Source organism: Chlorocebus sabaeus, chromosome 1, assembly GCF_047675955.1.
Source record: "Chlorocebus sabaeus isolate Y175 chromosome 1, mChlSab1.0.hap1, whole genome shotgun sequence".
NCBI classification, from domain to species: Eukaryota; Metazoa; Chordata; class Mammalia; order Primates; family Cercopithecidae; genus Chlorocebus; species Chlorocebus sabaeus.
In genome coordinates this window covers 117,678,514-117,697,691 of record NC_132904.1, presented here as the reverse complement: position 1 = coordinate 117,697,691, position 19,178 = coordinate 117,678,514, and the positions used below count along the sequence as shown (strand labels likewise).

The window sequence follows — 19,178 nt, the reverse complement described above, 5'->3', positions numbered from 1 at the left end:
GTTTGTCCTAGGCCTCTCCACTCCTCTGACTTCCTAGCACCTGCCAAGCCCTTTGGGAATGTTCATCAATGTCATCAATGTTGAGAATCCTTCAGTCAATCTGTCCCAAGCACATCCTTCCAATTCCCGTGTATGCACACTCACCTATTTAATCACAGAATGCCAAACTTCACAGAGGAAACTCAAAAGTAGTTTATTCTTTAGTGCTTTCAACTTACCACCACCTTTGTAGCAAACATGTACTTGTCCCGAAGCTGAAAATCTCTCACTTCCTCAAGGATCACTTCCTGGTTTTCCCGAGACTGGAAGAAATCTGTACTTCGGAAAACGGTGGAGTAGCCAGAGGGTTCATGTCGTTCAATGTAGATGGTATTTGGTTTGTCATAGGGATCAATTCCCCTGGCAGGAGAAAAAAAAAAATGGTTGCTATCATTTGCACATTTAATTACTAGAGGTATGGAGGCTTTGCAATGATGAAAATCAACTAGAATTTAGGCCTACCATGGTGTGACCTACAGATGACACTCTCCGTGCCTCAAACATATCCCTTTGGTTACTCCTTGACTCAGGATAGAGGGGATAAAACTGCCATTTGTAAAGTGTTTTATGTTGTTTTCAAAGCATCCTGGGTTTTGCTCAAGGCAACCCTGCCCTGCTTGGGAAGGGCAAAAAGTAGTAGTACAAGACAAAATTTTTCAAAATTAATAAGCAAGGGACTGCTTGAAGCTATAAGCAAGTTTCTGGTCTCAAGCTATGCATCTCAGAGGAATGAAGGAGAGTTTTCCCAAGGTGCTACATCCTCTGAAGAACATTACTGGAGAAACCACACTATGAACCTCTGAGCCTGATCCTTCCAAGGGACACTGTCCTGTCTCTGCCCTGTCCCCTGCCAATGTCATGGATCTAGGCAATCTGGAGCTGCCTGTGCATTTCGTCTGCCATGAGGCTCTTCCACAAACTCTTTCTCACACATACTGATCTCCTTGATGTCCTTCAGAAAGGGAGGACACCTTTCTCCCTCTGTGCTTTTGCAAACACCACACTCCCATGAAGAGATGCCCTCCGCATACACTCTGATTCCTCCATCCAATTCCTACTCTCCTCTGTCATCCAGTTCAAGTCTTCATCTTCCAGGAAGCCTTCCTCAGTGCTATCCTCTCTTCTCCCAACACTAGCAAAACATCACTCCGCAGCACCCAATTCCAAGTCTTTCATATGAGTTTGAACTCCAGACAAAGGTATAAAACCCCTTTAGTTGGGCGATTTTTTAGAATCAGTCTTACTCCTTTATGCAGTAATGCCTCTTAGACACTGTATTTTATTGTTCACCATTATGTATTTGTCTGAGCTTCCTAGACATAGTATAGATGCCTTGGAAAACCATGTCTGAGATTTCTTTTCACCCTATAGTATTCCTAGCTGAAGAGATACTTTCTGCATTGGATCTGTGGGGCAATTCGAGAAGCTAATCCAAAACGAAAACATAGAATGACCAGGCCAAACTACCTTGGAGAAGAACTTCTGAGCCAGTGTTCCCCAAAGAAGCCCCACACAGCAGCTCAGAGGACAACTCATCTGCCCCAGGTCTCCTAACATTCTCAAGCACACAAGACCATGGGAACCATTCAGCAAATGGAAAAAATAAATGGAAAAGTCAGGAAGATAGTCTTGTAGTAAGAATACAGAGTGATGACTCAAGGAAAGGCAGAAGGCCTCAGTTAGGTAATTGCCCTTACACAGTTCCATATGCATGATGGCTCTCAGAATAATGAAGGTAATTGTATTAAAATTCCTTCAGAGATACACGTCAAGAGCATATTCTCCCCTACCCCTCCCACAAAGGAAGATAAGAAACAGAGAAACAAGAGCCTCTTTTGCCAGGTTCAGTGGGTCACACCTGTAATCCCAACACTTTGGGAGGCTGAGGCCAGGGTAGGGAGGGAGACCATTTAAACCCAAGAGTTCGAGACCAGCCTGGGCAACATAGTGAGACTCCACCTCTATAAAACATAAATTTAAAACTAGCCAGGCACACTGGTGCACACCTGTAGCCCCAGCTACTCAGGAGGCTGAGGTGGGTGGATTGAAGCCTGGAAGTTTGAGGCTGAGTGAGTCATGATTGTGCCACTGCACTCCAGCCTGGGCAACAAAGCAACACCCTGCCTCAAAAAACACAAAGAAAAAAGAGCTTCTTTTTACAATGAGAGCAAGACTTGAGTTTTGCCCTACAATCTGGATTCTTAGGGCAAGGGAGAAACCAGCAGCCTTGGTCCTAGTGTGGGAGAAAACTATTCTTCACTATCAGATCCTCTGTGTGCATGTGTGGGCGGGTGGTGGCATGTTCTCTTCTTTTCCACAATTAGAAATACTGATTAAAGTACTTCCTCTAGCCAGAGGATATGCAAATTAAAATGAGGCTGCTTGGTATTTTTAAAACGGCAGAGGAAGGAACCTTTATTGAGCTATTTTGAGACTCAGCTCACCTCTATTATTCCTTCCTAGCCAAAAGCAGCAGCCAACACCTAGAGATAGAAAGAACTATGACTTTCATCCCAATTTTCTTCCGTAATCCATATTTGGACCTCCCATTTCTGCAAGCTGCTCCACCTACAAGTTCTTATACTTTGCAATCACTTAGACTTCCAGTGTCTTAAGCTCACTGACACCTACTTTCTATTGTGTTTGCCCTCATTGAGAAATTCCACTCCTTGCTCTACCTCTGAGCAGTCACCAGCCTCACCTGGCCTCACCTGAAATCCCTCAATGATACTCCACAGGGTATCTTTAGTCCCCTCAGCTCCCCTCCAGGTCTTCCACTGTTCTGTCCGGCCAATCTCCAGCTCCCAACCATGTAAATTATTAGCTTCCCCACTCCTGCTGCTCCCAACTTGCCAAGCATTGTTGAACAAATGTATGTCACTATTCTGACAGACTAGATTACACTTTCACTTACTATGGGGAAACCTAGGGGGAAAAATCCCACAAACAACCTAAAATCCTCTAACCGACATGTCATTAGCTTAAATGAGATAAACCAGTCCTTTCTCCCAAGATATCTGTATATCTACACAGAGGCAGACGGTACAATATAGTTTTGGAACTTAAAAATTTCTAAATTGTATGTTCCCTTATCTAGTAATTCTGCTGGTTTGCCCTCTCACAGTTTCTTAAACAGATAAAAGAACAATTTTTCCCCTTAAAATTCAAATCAAGCAAAAGAAAGTTCTAATGGTTTTCCTTGAGCACAGGGTGTCCTTGGATGAGACTGTGGTTATAATTTCACTAAGATCCCACAACTTCTGCTCAAGGAAAATAACAAAAGGATCAGAAACAGCTATCCTCTGTGGAAACATAAACAAGAATCTATGGGTGTCTGACAGTGGTCAGCTGTAAGCCTCCTTAACATACCAGCTTCATCTTTACCACCCTCTATTACTAAGGAAGCAATACCAACTAAAAGACATTTCACTTTACATGGAGAACTAAAAGAAAGGCAGTATCTACAACTTCTGGGACCATTAAACGTAATGAGGACTAAAATTACTAGTAAAAATCTAAAAACACATGAAAAACTAGGAGATAGAAATATAAATACACACACATACAATCTATCTCATATTACAGCCAAAGGGCTAATCTCAAATATATAAAGAGCTCCTTGAAATCAATAATAAAAACACTAATAATCAAATAGAAAAGGGGCATGAAGCCAGGCACAGTGGCTCACACCTGTAATCCCAGCACTTTGGGAGGCCGAGGTGGCCAGATCACCTGAGGTTGGGAGTTTGAGACCAGCCTGGCCAACATGGTGAAACTTCGTCTCTACTAAAAATACAAAAATTAGCCAGGCATGGTGGTGGGCACCTGTAATCCCAGCTTCTCGGGAGAGTGAGACAGGAGAATCACTTGAATCTGGGAGGCAGAGGTTGCTGTGAGCCAAGATCACGCTACTGCACTCCAGCCTGGTCACACTTACACAAACAAGCAAACAAATAAATAAATAAACCACAATCCCACACTTTGGAAGGCCAAGGTGGGAGGACTGCTTGAGGCCAGGCATTTGCAACCAGCCTGGGAAACACAGGGAGACCTCCTTTCTACAAAAAAAATTTAAAAATTAGCTAGGCATGGCTGCACACGCCTGTAGTCCTAGCTACGTGAGAGGCTGAGGTGGGAGGATCACTTGAGCCCAGGAGTTTGAAGCTGCTGTAAGCTATGATACTGTCACTGCACCCCAGCCTGGGTAACAAAGTGAGACTCTCACTAAAAAATATAAAATAAAAATAAATAAAATTAGCCAGGCGTGGTGGCAGTCACCTGTAATCCCAGCTACTCGGGAAGCTGAGGCAGATAATTGCTTGAACCTTGGAGGCAGAGGTTGCAGTGAGCCAAGAATGCACCACTGCACTCCAGCCTGGGCAATAGAGCGAGACTGTGTCTCAAAAAAAAAAAAAAAAAAAAGGACCCTTAGGCGGATTAAAAGATGTTCTAACTCTTAATAAGGAAAATGCAAATTAAAACCACAGAGATAATATTTCTTTCCTAATATACTGGCTGTGGAGGGAGACACTATTGTATATTGTTGAGATGAGGGCAAACTTGACACTTTCTATAGCAAATCTGGCAATCTCTCCCAAAGCTACAAGTTTAAGGATTTATTCACTGTGGATATATCAGTGCACAAAACTTACAAAAATCCTTGCCCGTGGGGAGCTTCCACTCTATTGAAGAAAGAAAGACAAATAATAACCATAATAATAGTGTATTAGAACGTGGTAAAGTACTCTGCAAAACAGAACAGAATACAGTATAGGGGACTGGGAGTAATGGGGGAGTAGGTGCAATTTTATTTTTATTCATTCATTCATTCATTCATTCATTCATTCATTCAATTATTGAGACAGCATCTTGGTCTGTTGCCCAGACTGGAGTGCAGTGATGCAACCTCCACCTAGCAGGTTCAAGCGATTCCCCTGCCTCAGCCTCCTGAGTAGCTGGGACTACAGGCACCTGCCACCATGCCCAGCAAATTTTTGTGTTTTTAGTGGAGACGGGGTTTCATCATGTTGGCCAGGCTGGTCTCGAACTCTTAACCTCAAATGGTCCACCCAACTCAGCCTCCCAGGGTCCTGGGATTACATGTGTGAGCCACCGCGCCTGGCCAGGTGCAATTTTAAATAGGATCCTAAGGTGGGCATAAATGAGGTGGGCTTCATTTAGAAGATGTTATTTGAGTAAAGACTGGAATAAGGTAAGGGAGTACGCAGTAAAGTGTACCTTGGGTAAGAGTATTTTAGGCAGAGAAAACAGCAATTGCAAACATCCTGTTCCCTGTGGTAAGAAGGTATCTGATATTTAATCAGAGAGAAATGACGAAGCATTTAAGGGTTCAAAGCGGAGGAACAGAATGATCTAATTTGTTTGAATAGACTCAAACCAACCACATGCTGAGAATTAATGGTAGAAAAACAAGAGTAAAAGCAGAAAGACTAGTTGGGAGACTAATGAGCAATGATACTGGAGGCTTGCAGTAAAAGTGGTACCTGAGTAGAAGATTCTAGATATATACTGAAGGTGGAGCCAATAGGATTTTCTGATAGAATGAATGTAAAGCATAAAACAAATGTGAAATCAACAATGACGCCAAAGATTGCAGCCTAAGCAAATGAGAAAAATTATGGGTGGTGTTGATTCGGGGTGGTGAAGATCAAGAGTCAATTTGGGAGATGTCAAGTTTGCAATATCCATCAGTCATCCATGTGAGTAAACAGACAGCTGTTAGATAAACCCACTGACCCAGCATACCCACTCCCAGAAAGCTGTCCTACACGTTTGCCTACACACGTACAAATTCAGATAATTCAAGATCCTGTACTACTTTATCACTGTCATGGTAAATTACAATAAGTATATTACTATTTAGTTCTAGAACAAGTACTTCTTGAAGTACAGCCTGTTTATTTCACTCCTCTTCTCAAAAACCTACAGTGGTATCCCATTGCTTTCAGAAGGGAGCCCAAATTCCTTTATGAAGCAATGCAGATTCTAATACCAACTTCCCTTTCAAAACTTCACCCAATATTAAGAGTTCATGTTCTCTACCCAAGCACCACATTGGCTCATCCCTGTGCCTTTGGCCACTTTGTTCCTCTGCCTGGAATTCCTATCCTCCACACCTCCACACAGGTACATCCTACCTGTTGTGCACATCCTGGATCAAGGGCAACCTCCTCTACAAAGCTGTCTATGATCCTCCCATCTGGAAGAATACGTCCTCTCTCTAGCTTCTCATGCGACGTCTGTTACCTCTGTGCCCCTTTCACGATGTGTGTTACGTACCTGAAATGTATTTCCTTACCTCTCCTTAATAACTATATCCATAAATTATTCAACTTCTTATACCCTTAAGCATCTAGTAGGTTTTATATTTAACAGACATTCGAGAAAATGTTATGAACAAATGAAGAATTTTGTTTTGTTTTGTTTTGTTTTTTTGAGACAGAGTCTTACTGCATCGCCCAGGCTAGAGTGCAACGATGTGATCTCGGCTCACCGCAACCTCTGCCTCCCAGGTTGAAGCGGTTTTCTTGCCTCAGCCTCCCGAGTAGCTGGGATTATAGGTGCATACCACCATGCTTGGCTAATTTTTGTATTTTTAGTAGAGACAGGGTTTGACCATGTTGGACAGGCAGGTCTTGAACTCCCGACCTCAGGTGCTCTGCCCACTTCGGCCTCCCAAAGTGCTGGGATTACAGGCGTGAGCCACTGTGCCCAGCGAAATGCATAAATTTTATATAGAGAAAAAACTCCCACTTCTAATATGATGCTCTAAAAATGAAACTCTACAATGCAAGGGCCTCAAGATTCCCCTGGGTTCCCTGACAGACTGAAAAATGCAAAAGCTCTACCACTCCTCTCATAAATAACCTTACTTTCTCCTCTTCCCCACTCTCTCCCCCAGTGAGATCACTGTACTTGCAGCTCTATTTCTCAGATCCGGAAAAATGTATTTCCTGAACAAACGCTTGACATTTCAGGTGAGGGCAGGTTTGTCCACCATGAAGGAGCTAGAACTGGAGAAAGGAGGTCATGTACATCAAGATTTCTTAGATGACACAACTTACCAAGAAAAGGACTTGACATGTTCCTGAATCATGATCCAGGTCTGGCCAAAGTCATCTGACTTCCACAGCTGCAAAGACAAGTGGTCATGATGCAAGGGGCATGTATGATGCAAGAGGCATGTATAATACAACCTGAATGGCATCACCATCAAACATCCGCTGAAATCCCACCTTCCATGACACGCTGTCTGTGAAGGCAGGCACTGGGACTGCCAAAGCCAGCTCAGTTGCTCCAAAAGCAAACAAGGGCAAGAAAGGAAAGACAACTGTGTACATATGTGTTCTTCCCTCAATAGCAACTGGAAGGAAGAATGAGTAGGACTTGCCTTATATTTATGGATTACCAAAAGTTATATTTCACTCAAGACTAGCCTCTAGGTAATGGTAAAAACAAAAGGATGATTATACTCAGCACTTTTCACTGAAGAAACAGTGTCCTTAAAAACCTTTCACAGACAGCAGCATTATTCACGACAGCTAAAATGTGGAAGCAATCTAAGGGTCCATGAGGGATGAGCAAATAAGCAAAATGTGGTCTATGCATATAATGGAATATTATTCAGCCTTAAAAAGCAAAAAAAAACTGACACATGCTACAATATGGATTAATCTTAATGACATTCTGCTAAGTGAAATAAGCCCATCACAAAGGGACAAATAGTATATAATTCCACTTAGGAGGTACCTAGAATAGGCAAAAGCATAGAGACAGAAAGCAGAATGGTGGTTGCCAGGGGCTGGGGGCAGAGAGGTATTATTTAATGGTTTTAGAGTTTCAGTCTTGCAGGATGAAAAGTGTTCTAGAGACGGATGGAGGTGATGGCTGCAAAACAATATGAATGTACCCAATATCACTAAACTGCATGCTTAAAAGGGTCAAGACGGTAAATTGTACATTATGAGTATTTTAACACAAAAAAAAAAAGGAAGAAAAAAACAGTAATGGACCCTGGTAATTAAAGATGAATGCAGAGGACACCAGCTAAGTACAGAGCCCCGCGGGGAACCAGCTGAATACGCGGCTGTGGCAACGAGGAGTTAACACGCTGATCTTTGCCAAAGCCCTTCAACTTCCACAGATGGAATCTGAGGGTTCCTCCAGCCCTAGGAACCATGTATTAAGAAGCATGAGACCCGGGCCGGGCGCGGTGGCTCACGCCTATAATCCCAGCACTTTGGGAGGCCGAGACGGGCGGATCAGGAGGTCAGGAGATCGAGACCATCCTGTCTAACACGGTGAAACCCCGTCTCTACTAAAAAATACAAAAAACTAGCCGGGCGAGGTAGCAGGTGCCTGTAGTCCCAGCTACTCAGAAGGCTGAGGCAGGAGAATGGCGTAAACCCAGGAGGTGGAGCTTGCAGTGAGCTGAGATCCGGCCACTGTACTCCAGCCTGGGCGACAGAGCGAGACTCCTTCTCAAAAAAAAAAAGAAGCATGAGACCCCAAAAAAACGATAATTCCCCCTCCACCGGTAAACTGACCCAGCCCATACTTAGGTTGTTACTCCCTAAGGCAAGCAAAGGTAAACAGATCTGTGTTTTGGTTAAACAACCTGCAAAGAAATGTTCCAAGGTTTCTCTGAGCAAAAACATTCAAGGCTCACTGTAAATCCAATCATACAGGATCTACAAGTTTCACAGATTTTTGCCAAACCAATATCCTTGACTTGGCAAGTTGCAACCTTGAGATATAAATCTTACTCAGGCTCTTTCCTCATCTCTCGGATTTCCATCAAACCTGGGTTGAAGGAGGAAAATACACACATTTATATGATACACATGCACACACTCAAAGGAAGACTATTACTGTTAGTGGTCACTTCAAATAAATGGGACGCAAAAGCAGTGTTTAAGGTGGAGGATGGGGAAAGCAGAACAGAAATTCAACAAGAGGTCCCAGAAGAGCTCAGATTCCAGCTTTCACTACCTGGCTCTCTCTCTGATTAAATTCCAAAGCCTCGATTTACCCCAAGGGCTAACAAAGGTGCAACTGCATGGAGAAGGGCATGATGTTTAACCCACAGGGTCTGCCAAGTGCTGGGTGCTGATGGCTGGCTGGGCTGCCGGCTGAGAGTGCCAGGAGGAGATATTTTTCTTGAGCCCTGGTAAGGGAAATAGTAGCTACAAAGGCTAGGCGTGAGAGAGAAGGAAGGACAGGTAGGAGGCGAGGTCACTCAAAGGACACACAATCACACAGGCAGAGGAGAAAACTAGAGGGGCCCCGTGCAACTGGGTTCCGAAAGCTCTCTTACCTGCTTGTTGGGGTGGGATCTGTCGAAGCCCAAGAGAAGGTTGGAGGCCTTACTGTGTAGGAGGAGATCAGCCGCCCGAAATGGGATGGAAAAGCCTTGGAGAGTGTTGCAGAAGTCAAACGTGATCCAGAGGAACTGGGCATAAGCGTCTGCAAAGATGTACTGCAAGGGAAAACAGGTAAGTTTCAGAGCAGGCCCTGTCCAGAGCTGCCCAACACTCCCCTAAACCATGTACGGGTCCACGCGAGTACACACATGTGCAGGGGCCAACCTGCACCAAGAAGGCACCACGGCCTTACAGGGCTTCCACAATGGCTTTCTCCCCATCTCTTGGCAATGAAAAGACACCGGTACAGTCCAAACAAGGCTCAACGAAAGAGGAGGCCTGGAGATGGACTGGGATGAAGCTACAAGGTGGGTTTGTTTAACCAGGTAATAAAGCTGGTCAAACCTTTCTGTTTTTTCCTTTCAATGGAATTAGCAATTCCCACTCCCTAGCGGGTCACTCAGTCACAATCAGAGGGTAGTTACTGGCATCTGGGACAGAGAAGCCCTACTTTTCAGACTGGCTAAACACAGATGGGATGGCTGAGTCTCCCTGCACCCTCCAAGCAGTTATGGGACATGGCTTTCCAGGAAAAGCACTAAAATCACTTCCATCTGAGAAGATAAGCTTCTCCTTCTTGCTGTTATGCCAGGTGACCGGCAGCTCCGGGGACCAGGCTGCCACTGTGGCTGGCAGGCTCACTCTGGGGCAGAGCAGGAAGTGGTTCTGGTGAGCAGGGGCCTCACCTTACTTAGCTTCTGCATGGATGAGTGAATCTGAACAAGTTAGGCTGGACAGTGGCTGCAGCTGAAATGAAAGAGTTCCCTGGGGAGAAGGATCCAGGCAATTCAACCTAACACATGTGTGCTGCATTCCCACCACAGACCAGACACTCAGGAGCTGCCACAAAAACCCGAGAAGCCTTCCCTCAAGTAGCCCGAAATCTAACATGGGAGACAGACATGTCCAGGGCTAACCACCCGTCAAGAGAAAGTGAGGCTGAATGAGAAGCCATGACCAGAGTCCTACGAGTACCAGTCCAGGCTGAGAGATGAGAAATGATTCATGGACGAGATGGGCCTCGAAGGGCAGGCGAGACACCCACAGGGAAAGAACAGTCCATGTCTAGGGTGGCGTGGGTTTAGGCACAGACAATGAAAAGAGATACAGCATGGGTTTGATGAGAGTCTTGTTTTTCTGAGACAAGGTCTCACTCTGTTGCCCAGGCTGGAGTGCAGTGGCGCAATCATGGCTCAGTGCAGCCTTGACCTCCCCGGGCTCAGATCATCCCACCTCAACCCCCCAGGTAGTTGGGACTACAGGCATGTGCCATCACACCCAGCTAAGTTTTCGTATTTTTTTTTTTTTTTTTAGAAACAGAGTCTCGCCATGTTGCCCAGTCTGGTCTCAAACTCCTGAGCTCAAGCCATCAGTCTGCCTCGGCCTCCTAAAGTGCTGGGATTACAGGCAGGAGCCACTGCACCCTGCCAACAGTCCTGAGGGCCTGAGAGAAATAAATGAAAAACAAGGCTGGGAAGCACAGATGATGTAAGGCCTCGCGTGAACACCTGGCAAGACCCGGAGCCCAGTCCCTGGCTCCTGGAAGAATGAGGAAGGCTCAGGAGATTATGAATCAGAAACCAGAGCAACAGGGACCTAGTTCTATCCACAGCCAGTCATTGACATCCTAGAAGTCAAGCAATCCTGCAGGATAAGCCCAAGGACACTTTCTCTAATGGACTCCACCTGACCCAGATCAATCTCCAGCTCTGAAGCCTTTCAGCACCACAGCCTCTGTGTGGACCAGCACTTTGCACTTGTCTCATGCTGCTTTCAGATGCTCTCACTCCTTTTCATTTGCACTCTCTCCCCAAATCCAGACCATAAACTTCCCAGGGACATATTTTGTGGATTTACGCTCTCATGTTTCCTCCCCAGCATCTCAGGTAAATCTCTAAACTCTGTAGAAGCCTCATTAAATTGAACTGGAAAAGGTAGTAAATGTTTTAAAAGCAAAACCTACAAGAAAATCCAATGTTATAAAAAACAATTATGATCCTAAGAGGATCATAATTTTGGCATAAAAGTATTCCCCAGAAATAACGTAGTCCATCTTCCCGCTCCCAAACCACCTAGGTTATTGGGGAAGGAAGCATTCTCAGTTTGAAAAGATTTCCCCAGAAATCTGTTCCATGGCAGCCTCACATTGGAGAATCTAAAAATCATACACCCAGTCACAGAATATATTATTGTCCATGGTAACAGCTAAATATTTTCAAGAGCACTTACTATGTGTCAGGCACTGAGCTAAAAGTTTGGCATGCCCTATCTCATTCAGGGTTCACAGTGACTCAGTGCTTTGGATATTACTGTTCTACACTCTCTTAATAACGAGGACACTGAGACTGAGAATGGTTTACTGCCCAAGGTGACGCAGGACTAGGCAGCATTGACATCAATATCTGACTTGTTCACATCCCACCTCTTAACAGCTCTTCTTCTAACAAAAAGGCAACATTTCCTGAACTTCATTCATAGGTCTTACCTTGTACTATTTCACTCATTTGTGTGCCTTTTCTCCTAATCCACAGCACCCTCTCATTTCACCTCTCCAGCCCCAGTCCCTGATCATCTCAGGCCTTCATTCTCCTCCGCTGGCTCCTTGGTCCTTTCCACTCCCTACACTCATGTAACCTCATTCTTCTTCTATCCTTTGCTGCTAACCTTGGCTTATCCTTTCAAAACGCTTCAACTACCACCCTTAAGAACAAGCACGGGGCCGGGCGGGGTGGCTCACACCTGTAATCCCACCACTTTGGGAGGCCAGGGTGGGCGGATCACTTCAGGTCAAGGATTCGAGACTAGCCTGGCCAACGTGGCAAAACCCCATCTCTACTAAAAATACAAAAAAATAGCTGGGCATGTTGGTGTGCACCTGTAATTCCAGCTACTCAGGAGGCTGAGGCACAAGAATCGCTTAAACCTGGGAGGCAGAGGTTGCAATGAGCCGAGATCACACCACTGCACTCCAGCCTGAGTGACGGAGTGAGACCCCGTCTCAAAAACAAAAGAACAAGCATGGCATGACTTTTAAATCTACAGTCTAACCCTGACTTCTTACAGAGATTCCATTTTTGTTTACCTTCTCACCCTCTCCACTTTTGATGGGCCAAGATATTTTACTATACACAAAACTTGAGTTCTTCAAAACTTTCCCAGTAAAACCCAATTCTCCCTCCCCACGTCCCAAGTCCCCTTCCTGCTACGCCTTCTCCCAGCCCCACTCTACTCACAAGCAGAGATGCGTTCTACTCCAATCCCTCCCTTTGGCCCTCAGTCTCTATCAGCCACCAAACCTGTTTTGTTTTCCTTTAAAATCTTTCTCAGAATGCGTGCCTTCCTTTTTCCTCTCAGTGCGATTGGCATGGCCCACGTCTCTACTAGAGACTAAGCAAACTGGAGGCAGGCAATGGGTTTTCTTCATCCTCATGTCTTCCAGGGCCTAAATGAAATGCTTAGAGGGTGACACTAGGTTTGGTTGAGCGACTGAGTGACTTCATGCCTACACTGCTACAATAGTTCCCTTTCTAGACTCTTCTTTAATCTTTCCCTGCTAAAAGGGAAAGTCATGAATATTGCCTGAAGACACATTTCCCTAAAGGACACTATTCATTTACACCCCTACTCAAACATCCTTTCCTAGCTCCCTTCAGCCCGCAGAGCAAAAGACAATCTCCATCTTCAGACAGGGGCCTGTGTGACATTGCACAGCAGCTCAGTACAAACTCTTCACCACTGAGAAGTGAATCTCCTCACCGTCCTGCACAGAAACCACATTTTAGCACTTTGCAGTCTCTGCTGACGCCCTTCTCCCGCTTGAGGGCTCCTGCCAGCTCTGCTCTACTTACCAGGGTCACATGCCCATCCTTGAAGCTCGTATCTAATCCCACGAAGACTTGATTTCTATGGTCCAACCTCACTTGATTCCCCTAGCTCTATTATTTGTAGGTTACATTCATCACTTGAGCACAGGGTACCTCATGCTGTGATACAAAGGGTCACATACGCACATGTTAGGAAGACACGGTATTTCACCCTGGCTTTTAAGTCCCTGTGCTGCCTGGCTGTCAAGTTTACTGGAGGTCAAACCTACAGACTGACCAAGAGCTGACCTACAAGGTGCTTCCAAAACTATGCAATTTCAGGAGTGCCTTTGTGTACCCGAATCTCTCCAACCCTGTTTGCAGTAACTTAATATTCCAGAGGAGCTTCCTCCTTTGGTTTAAAGCTGTGTTTCCTCTGAAAATACAAACACCTCTGGAAAGAAAACAAACTAAGCTAGAGAATGTATCCACAGTCTATTAGCATAAGTGACTTTCTCCAGTTTCAAGTGGAGAAACCAAGAGTCCCATGAGAGGAGGAAGGGAAGGGAAGGCAACGAAGGAACATCCCTCCAGAAGATGGGAATTAGATTTTACCTAGGACCAACCTTTGCCTGGAAAAAGGCAGGACTGGCTCTTGCTTCTGCCGAGGCTGACGCCGTGAGCCCTAACCGTACATTCAGTGGCCTTTTTTAAAAAGCCCCAGATATGCAGTGGCACTGGCCTGTAGTCAGAGCTACTGGGGAGCCTGAGACAGGAGGATCTCCTGAGCCCAGGAATTTGAGGTTACAGTGAGCTATGATTGTGCCACTGCACTCCAGGCTGTATGGCAGAGCAAGACCCTGTCTCTATTTTTTAAAAAATTAATAAGCAAGCAAATAACAGTACCAGCCTTATTTCAATACTATCTGACTGATCTCAGAGGCCCCACAATGTTGGTGGAACTGCCACGTGGCCAGCACTGCACAATGGTTCAGGGCAGCACACAGGAGACCAAGAAGGAAGTGGGACTGCTGGCTAATGCAAAAATAGACCCAAAACTCACATGGACCCACAGGCACCATCTCCATCACAAGGCAAAGCCTTCGGACTACAGCTGGATGCTGTGCTAGCACCTTCTCTCCCCTTCCACAGGCACCCACACTCCTGGACATCCACACTGCCCTTCCCTGACATCTTAACCTTTCTGAGCAGCCGCTAACATTCATTTCAACCATTTCAAACGCTCCTTGGCAGCTCACATTTTCACCTGGGTGATTTGCCTAGGTGGAGCGCCCTGCTGTTGACAGCAAGGCACCCAGCCTTGTGTGATTCTTCTCAGGAAGTGGTAGGTCTGGCGGGGCAATTTGCCTTTCAGGCAAAAGCAACAAAAGCAATCAGCACTGTTACGAGTCATCATTTCCTTCCTGAGAGTCTGGTGGGGTGTGAGGAGCAGCCTTCTCTGGGGAATTCGAAACTATCTAGAGAGAATGCTGCCCCCCAACCCACTCAGCCTGTTCCAGGCCTGAGGTCCAACTGCCAACAAATTCTCCAAGAAGGCAGCCTTTTTTCTCCTGACTTCTCCATCTCCACCAACTCCAAAGAATATCCACGCATGAGAATCTAAGACGCACCACTCAAAGGTACACAGCACTTGGGCTGCAAACATGTCACCCCCATTCCACTGTGCAGCACCTAAACTCCTTTATTGCAATCGCCCTCCAGTCTCCCCTTACTCTTGCCCCAAACATCACGGCCCCTGCTCTGCTCCTCCTCCAGATCCAGTGCTTCCAAAGCCCCAGTCCTCTGCCTGCGCCAACCCTCCTCCTCCAAGTCCAAAACATCATCTGTCCTTGTCTTCTGACTCCTCAGACTTGTGAGCTTAGCAGCTGCTCATCACAACCCACAACAAGCAGGAAGGAAGTCGGAACCTACCTAAAGGCATCTGTGCAGTAAGGAAGAAGCTGGGGAAGAGGAGATGGAGCCTGCCTATAGACATCTGTGTACTAGGGGAGGAGCTAGGGAAGAGGAGATGGAGCCTGCCTATAGACATCTGTGCACTAGGGGAGGAGCGGGGAAGAGGAGATGGAGCCTGCCTATAGACATCTGTGTACTAGGGGAGGAGCTGGGGTGGAGGAGATGGAGCCTGCCTATAGACATCTGTGTACTAGGGGAGGAGCTAGGGAAGAGGAGATGGAGCCTGCCTATAGACATCTGTGTACTAGGGGAGGAGCTAGGGAAGAGGAGATGGAGCCTGCCTATAGACATCTGTGTACTAGGGGAGGAGCTGGGGTGGAGGAGCTGGGGTGGAGGAGATGGAGCCTGCCTATAGACATCTGTGTACTAGGGGAGGAGCGGGGAAGAGGAGATGGAGCCTGCCTATAGACATCTGTGCACCACAGCAGGAGGTGAGGAGGAGTAGATGAAGCTGAAAAGAAAGATTCCAGAGGGGCAACAAGGCATTTTTGAGGCCACAACCTCTGCAAGAGTAAGCTCTGAGACGTGTAAATATAGTAATCATCATCACCATCAGATAAGTACAATCTAATACATTGAGAAATCCAGGTGTTATTAGCCTGGTGCAAAAGAAATTGTGGTTTTTATCATTACTTATAATATTTGAGTAGTCTTTTTTCAAATTTAATTATTTAAATTGACATACTATTATATATATTTATCGTGTAGAGCATAATGTTTAAAAACATACATACGTTGTGTAATGGTTAAATCTGACTAATTAACAAATGCTTTCCCTCTCGTCGTTATTTTTGTGTGAGAACACAAAATCCACTCTGCAGTTCCAAGCGTACAACACATCAGCAGGTGTAATTCGGTTCTTGAGAGGCGAGATGCATATGGATCCATCCACAGAAGAGAGCCAGACCCTGGACAGGGCTCCTCGCCTCATGGAGGAGCCAAAGGGAAGGCAAGCAGCGGGCCCTACCTCCCTGTGGGAGTCTCAGGGGCCAGGACTCCAGGTCACACTGTGCAGTGAGGCAGAGGGACACAAAGGCTGGCTGACCCGTTTATGGGGCCATTTCTCTCCAATACCACCTCCTTGCTTTTCATCTCGGAGGGAAAAATTACTCTTGTCACCCTGCAGTTAGGTAAGAAAGGGAAGTTTGCTCCTAACTGCCACTCCACTCTGAGATCATCAGGCAGAGCTGATATTTTAACAAGTATGTACCAGTAAGGACCATTCCAGTTGTTAAAAAACAACTGCTCTGTACCACCTGGTCAACAGCCGCTGCCCTGAAACCCTTAAGTGATCCTCCCTAAGCCTACACCCACAATACTTCCCATGGCCTGGTCCCTTCCCCAGGACCTCCCTGAAATTCAGCAACTCAAAAGTTAATGCATGGCCCAGCAGGGGACGTCCAGGACCCAGCCTCCTCCAGACAGGATTTGTTCTGATTGGTCAGTGCCTACGCCACACCAGTTGCTAAAGATTTTGAATGCAGCCCTTGCTAAGAGACCTCAAGCAACCTGAGAAGCCAGCACTAGGGACTGGAAGTAGGACCCTGGAGATCTTGCATGCTGGTTGCTTTCTGGAGCAGAAAGCTTTTGCTACTAGAAAGTTTCTCTTAGTTTTTCTACTAAGGGTCTTTCCCTAGAAGATCTAGCCTGGAAACAAACAAGTTAACACCAGAGTGGGGAAGAAAGCAATGAAATACAATTCTCTGAGCTAAGAGCTACCCAACCAGCAGGAAAGCCTTGCCGGCTGCCGGGTTCCTGCCCTCCTCCCTCCACCTCCCCGGGGGCCCAGGGTCAGTGCTTCCTCAAATTGCCTAACTGAAGAAACAAAGCCCCCAGGGCCAGCCAGCTGGGAAAACAAAGCAGGAGGCATAGCAATATCTGCTGCCTTGGTTTTCTTTTCCACGTGGGTACAGGTTCAAAGGCAGGGGGAAGACGGGTGCACCAACACACGCACACAGGTACCCATATACACACAAGCATGCACACAAGCACGCACATGCACACAGGTACCCACAGGTGCACACAGGTACCCCCATATGCACACGCACATGGGTACCAATGCATGCACACAGGTATCCCCACACGCACACAAGCACACACGTAGGTATCCATACGTGCATAAGCACACACACGCAGGTACCCACATGCACACAGGTACCTACGTGCACACAAGCACACACACACAGGTACCCACATGCACACAAGCACGCACATGCACACACTCGCATATAAGCACACATAAGCACGCAAGCAGACACACTGATAGTGTCTTGGAAAACATGAATTAGACTGCAAGGTTATTCTCAGTGTACCTGGGAAACATTTTTGCCATCTGCGAGGCAGGCAAGGTATTATAATAGTTGGCTGATTTTCTGTGGTTTAGCCTGCCATTGTTTGTCCTGCCTGACCAGTACTTGGCCTGCCTGATTGTGCAGAGACCCACCCTGAGAACAGCAGTCTGTCACAAACGCCCAGGTTTGCACAAAAACTCACTAGCCATCAGTCATGCTGCAAAGATCACAGACAACGCCATCTCCTAGCACCCTCTTAAGTGCGGCAACCTTCCCAAAACCCAGTTCCATGAAGTCGGGACAGGCGGGATGGCTGCTTCCTTACCCGCTTGTTGTCCGCGGGGCTGTGGTAGAACTGCGCAATCACAGCTTCACTCCTATTTCCCACACCAAAGTTTAACTTCTCTGAAATTTTCTTGAATGATTTTCCATAGTCGTAAGACACGTACACCTGGAATATAGAGACAAGGAGAAGAAAAAGAGTTGGTGAGAAACTGGCAGAAAGAAAGATCTCTTTCTTTTTTTTTTTTTTTTTTTTGGAGACAGAGTTTCACTCTTTTTGCCCAGGCTGAAGTGCAATAGCGCGATCTCGGCTCACTGCAACCTCCGCCTCCCGGGTTCAAGCGATTCTCCTGCCTCAGCCTCCCAAGTAGCTGGGATTACAGGCACCTGCCACCATGCCCAGCTAATTTTTTTTTATTTTTTTTTTTTTTTATTTTTAGTAGAGATGGGGTTTCACCATGTTGGCCAAGATGGTCTCGATCTCTTGATCTCATGATCCACCTGCCTCGGCCTCCCAAAGTGCTGGGATTACAGGCGTGAGCCACCATGCCTGGCCAGAAAGATGTCTTTCAAACATCCCATTCTGGATCCTGAACATGGCTCCCATTAGTTGCCTGATAGGAAATGACAGATGTTACCAGATAACCCACAAAGGTGAGGCAGGGCACCTCTATGTCTGTCCCCAAGCACGTGGGGGCAGAAAGCATGGGGCCCCTGCGGTCCCCACTGCCTGGAATACACAAGCCTCTTTTCTGAGGTCATGGCAAGTCCCTGGAGCAGGAGACGAATGATAGAAACAGTAATAACCTCTTTACCAGGGCTGAGTTAAGTGTTTAACAAATTACATCCAGAGGCAGGGAGAACGTGGCTAGCTGAGGGGAATGGAGTAGAGGATTTGCTTTGCCATCTGTTGAACGGTGCCCAAAACGCATCTAATTCTTCATTCTTCTGCTGGGAAGTTCTGTTTGTACAGCATTCCATACAAAAGAGACGAAAACCCTCACAGGTCTCTACCACGTAGCCCAAGAGATGGAAATGAAAGAGTGCTGAGTGACGTGAAAATACTGGGAGCGCTAGTGTTTTATGACTCTGTAGCACTGGAGACGGTAACAGCAGCAGAATCCACAAGTGTGCCAATCGTATTTGCTTCTCTATTGCACCCCAGTTTCTGGCTATGCAGTAATCACAGTGACAAAACATAAGAATGTTTGTCATTCCGTGAGTGCTCACCATGTGAAGATAAAGTACCAACCTCTTCAAATGAATGAGCTCCGGTAACTCACAATGGCCCTGCATGGCAAGTGCAATTATTAAAATTGTTTTACAGATAAGACATCACAGGCTCA

General features: G+C 46.2%; 1 protein-coding gene across 1 annotated transcript in view; it reads right to left on the bottom strand.

Annotated features, from left to right (window-relative positions):
* The window catches only part of SORL1 (sortilin related receptor 1), a 178,198-nt gene that overhangs the window by 133,549 nt on the left and 25,471 nt on the right, over positions 1 to 19,178 (bottom strand). Inside the window, exons 3-6 of the mRNA XM_038005081.2 lie at positions 17,876 to 18,001; positions 9,377 to 9,538; positions 7,125 to 7,192; positions 219 to 399 (exon numbers count right to left, since the gene is read on the bottom strand). Coding sequence (XP_037861009.2) covers positions 219 to 399; positions 7,125 to 7,192; positions 9,377 to 9,538; positions 17,876 to 18,001 — 537 coding nt within the window. The remainder of the gene's footprint in view (positions 1 to 218; positions 400 to 7,124; positions 7,193 to 9,376; positions 9,539 to 17,875; positions 18,002 to 19,178) is intronic.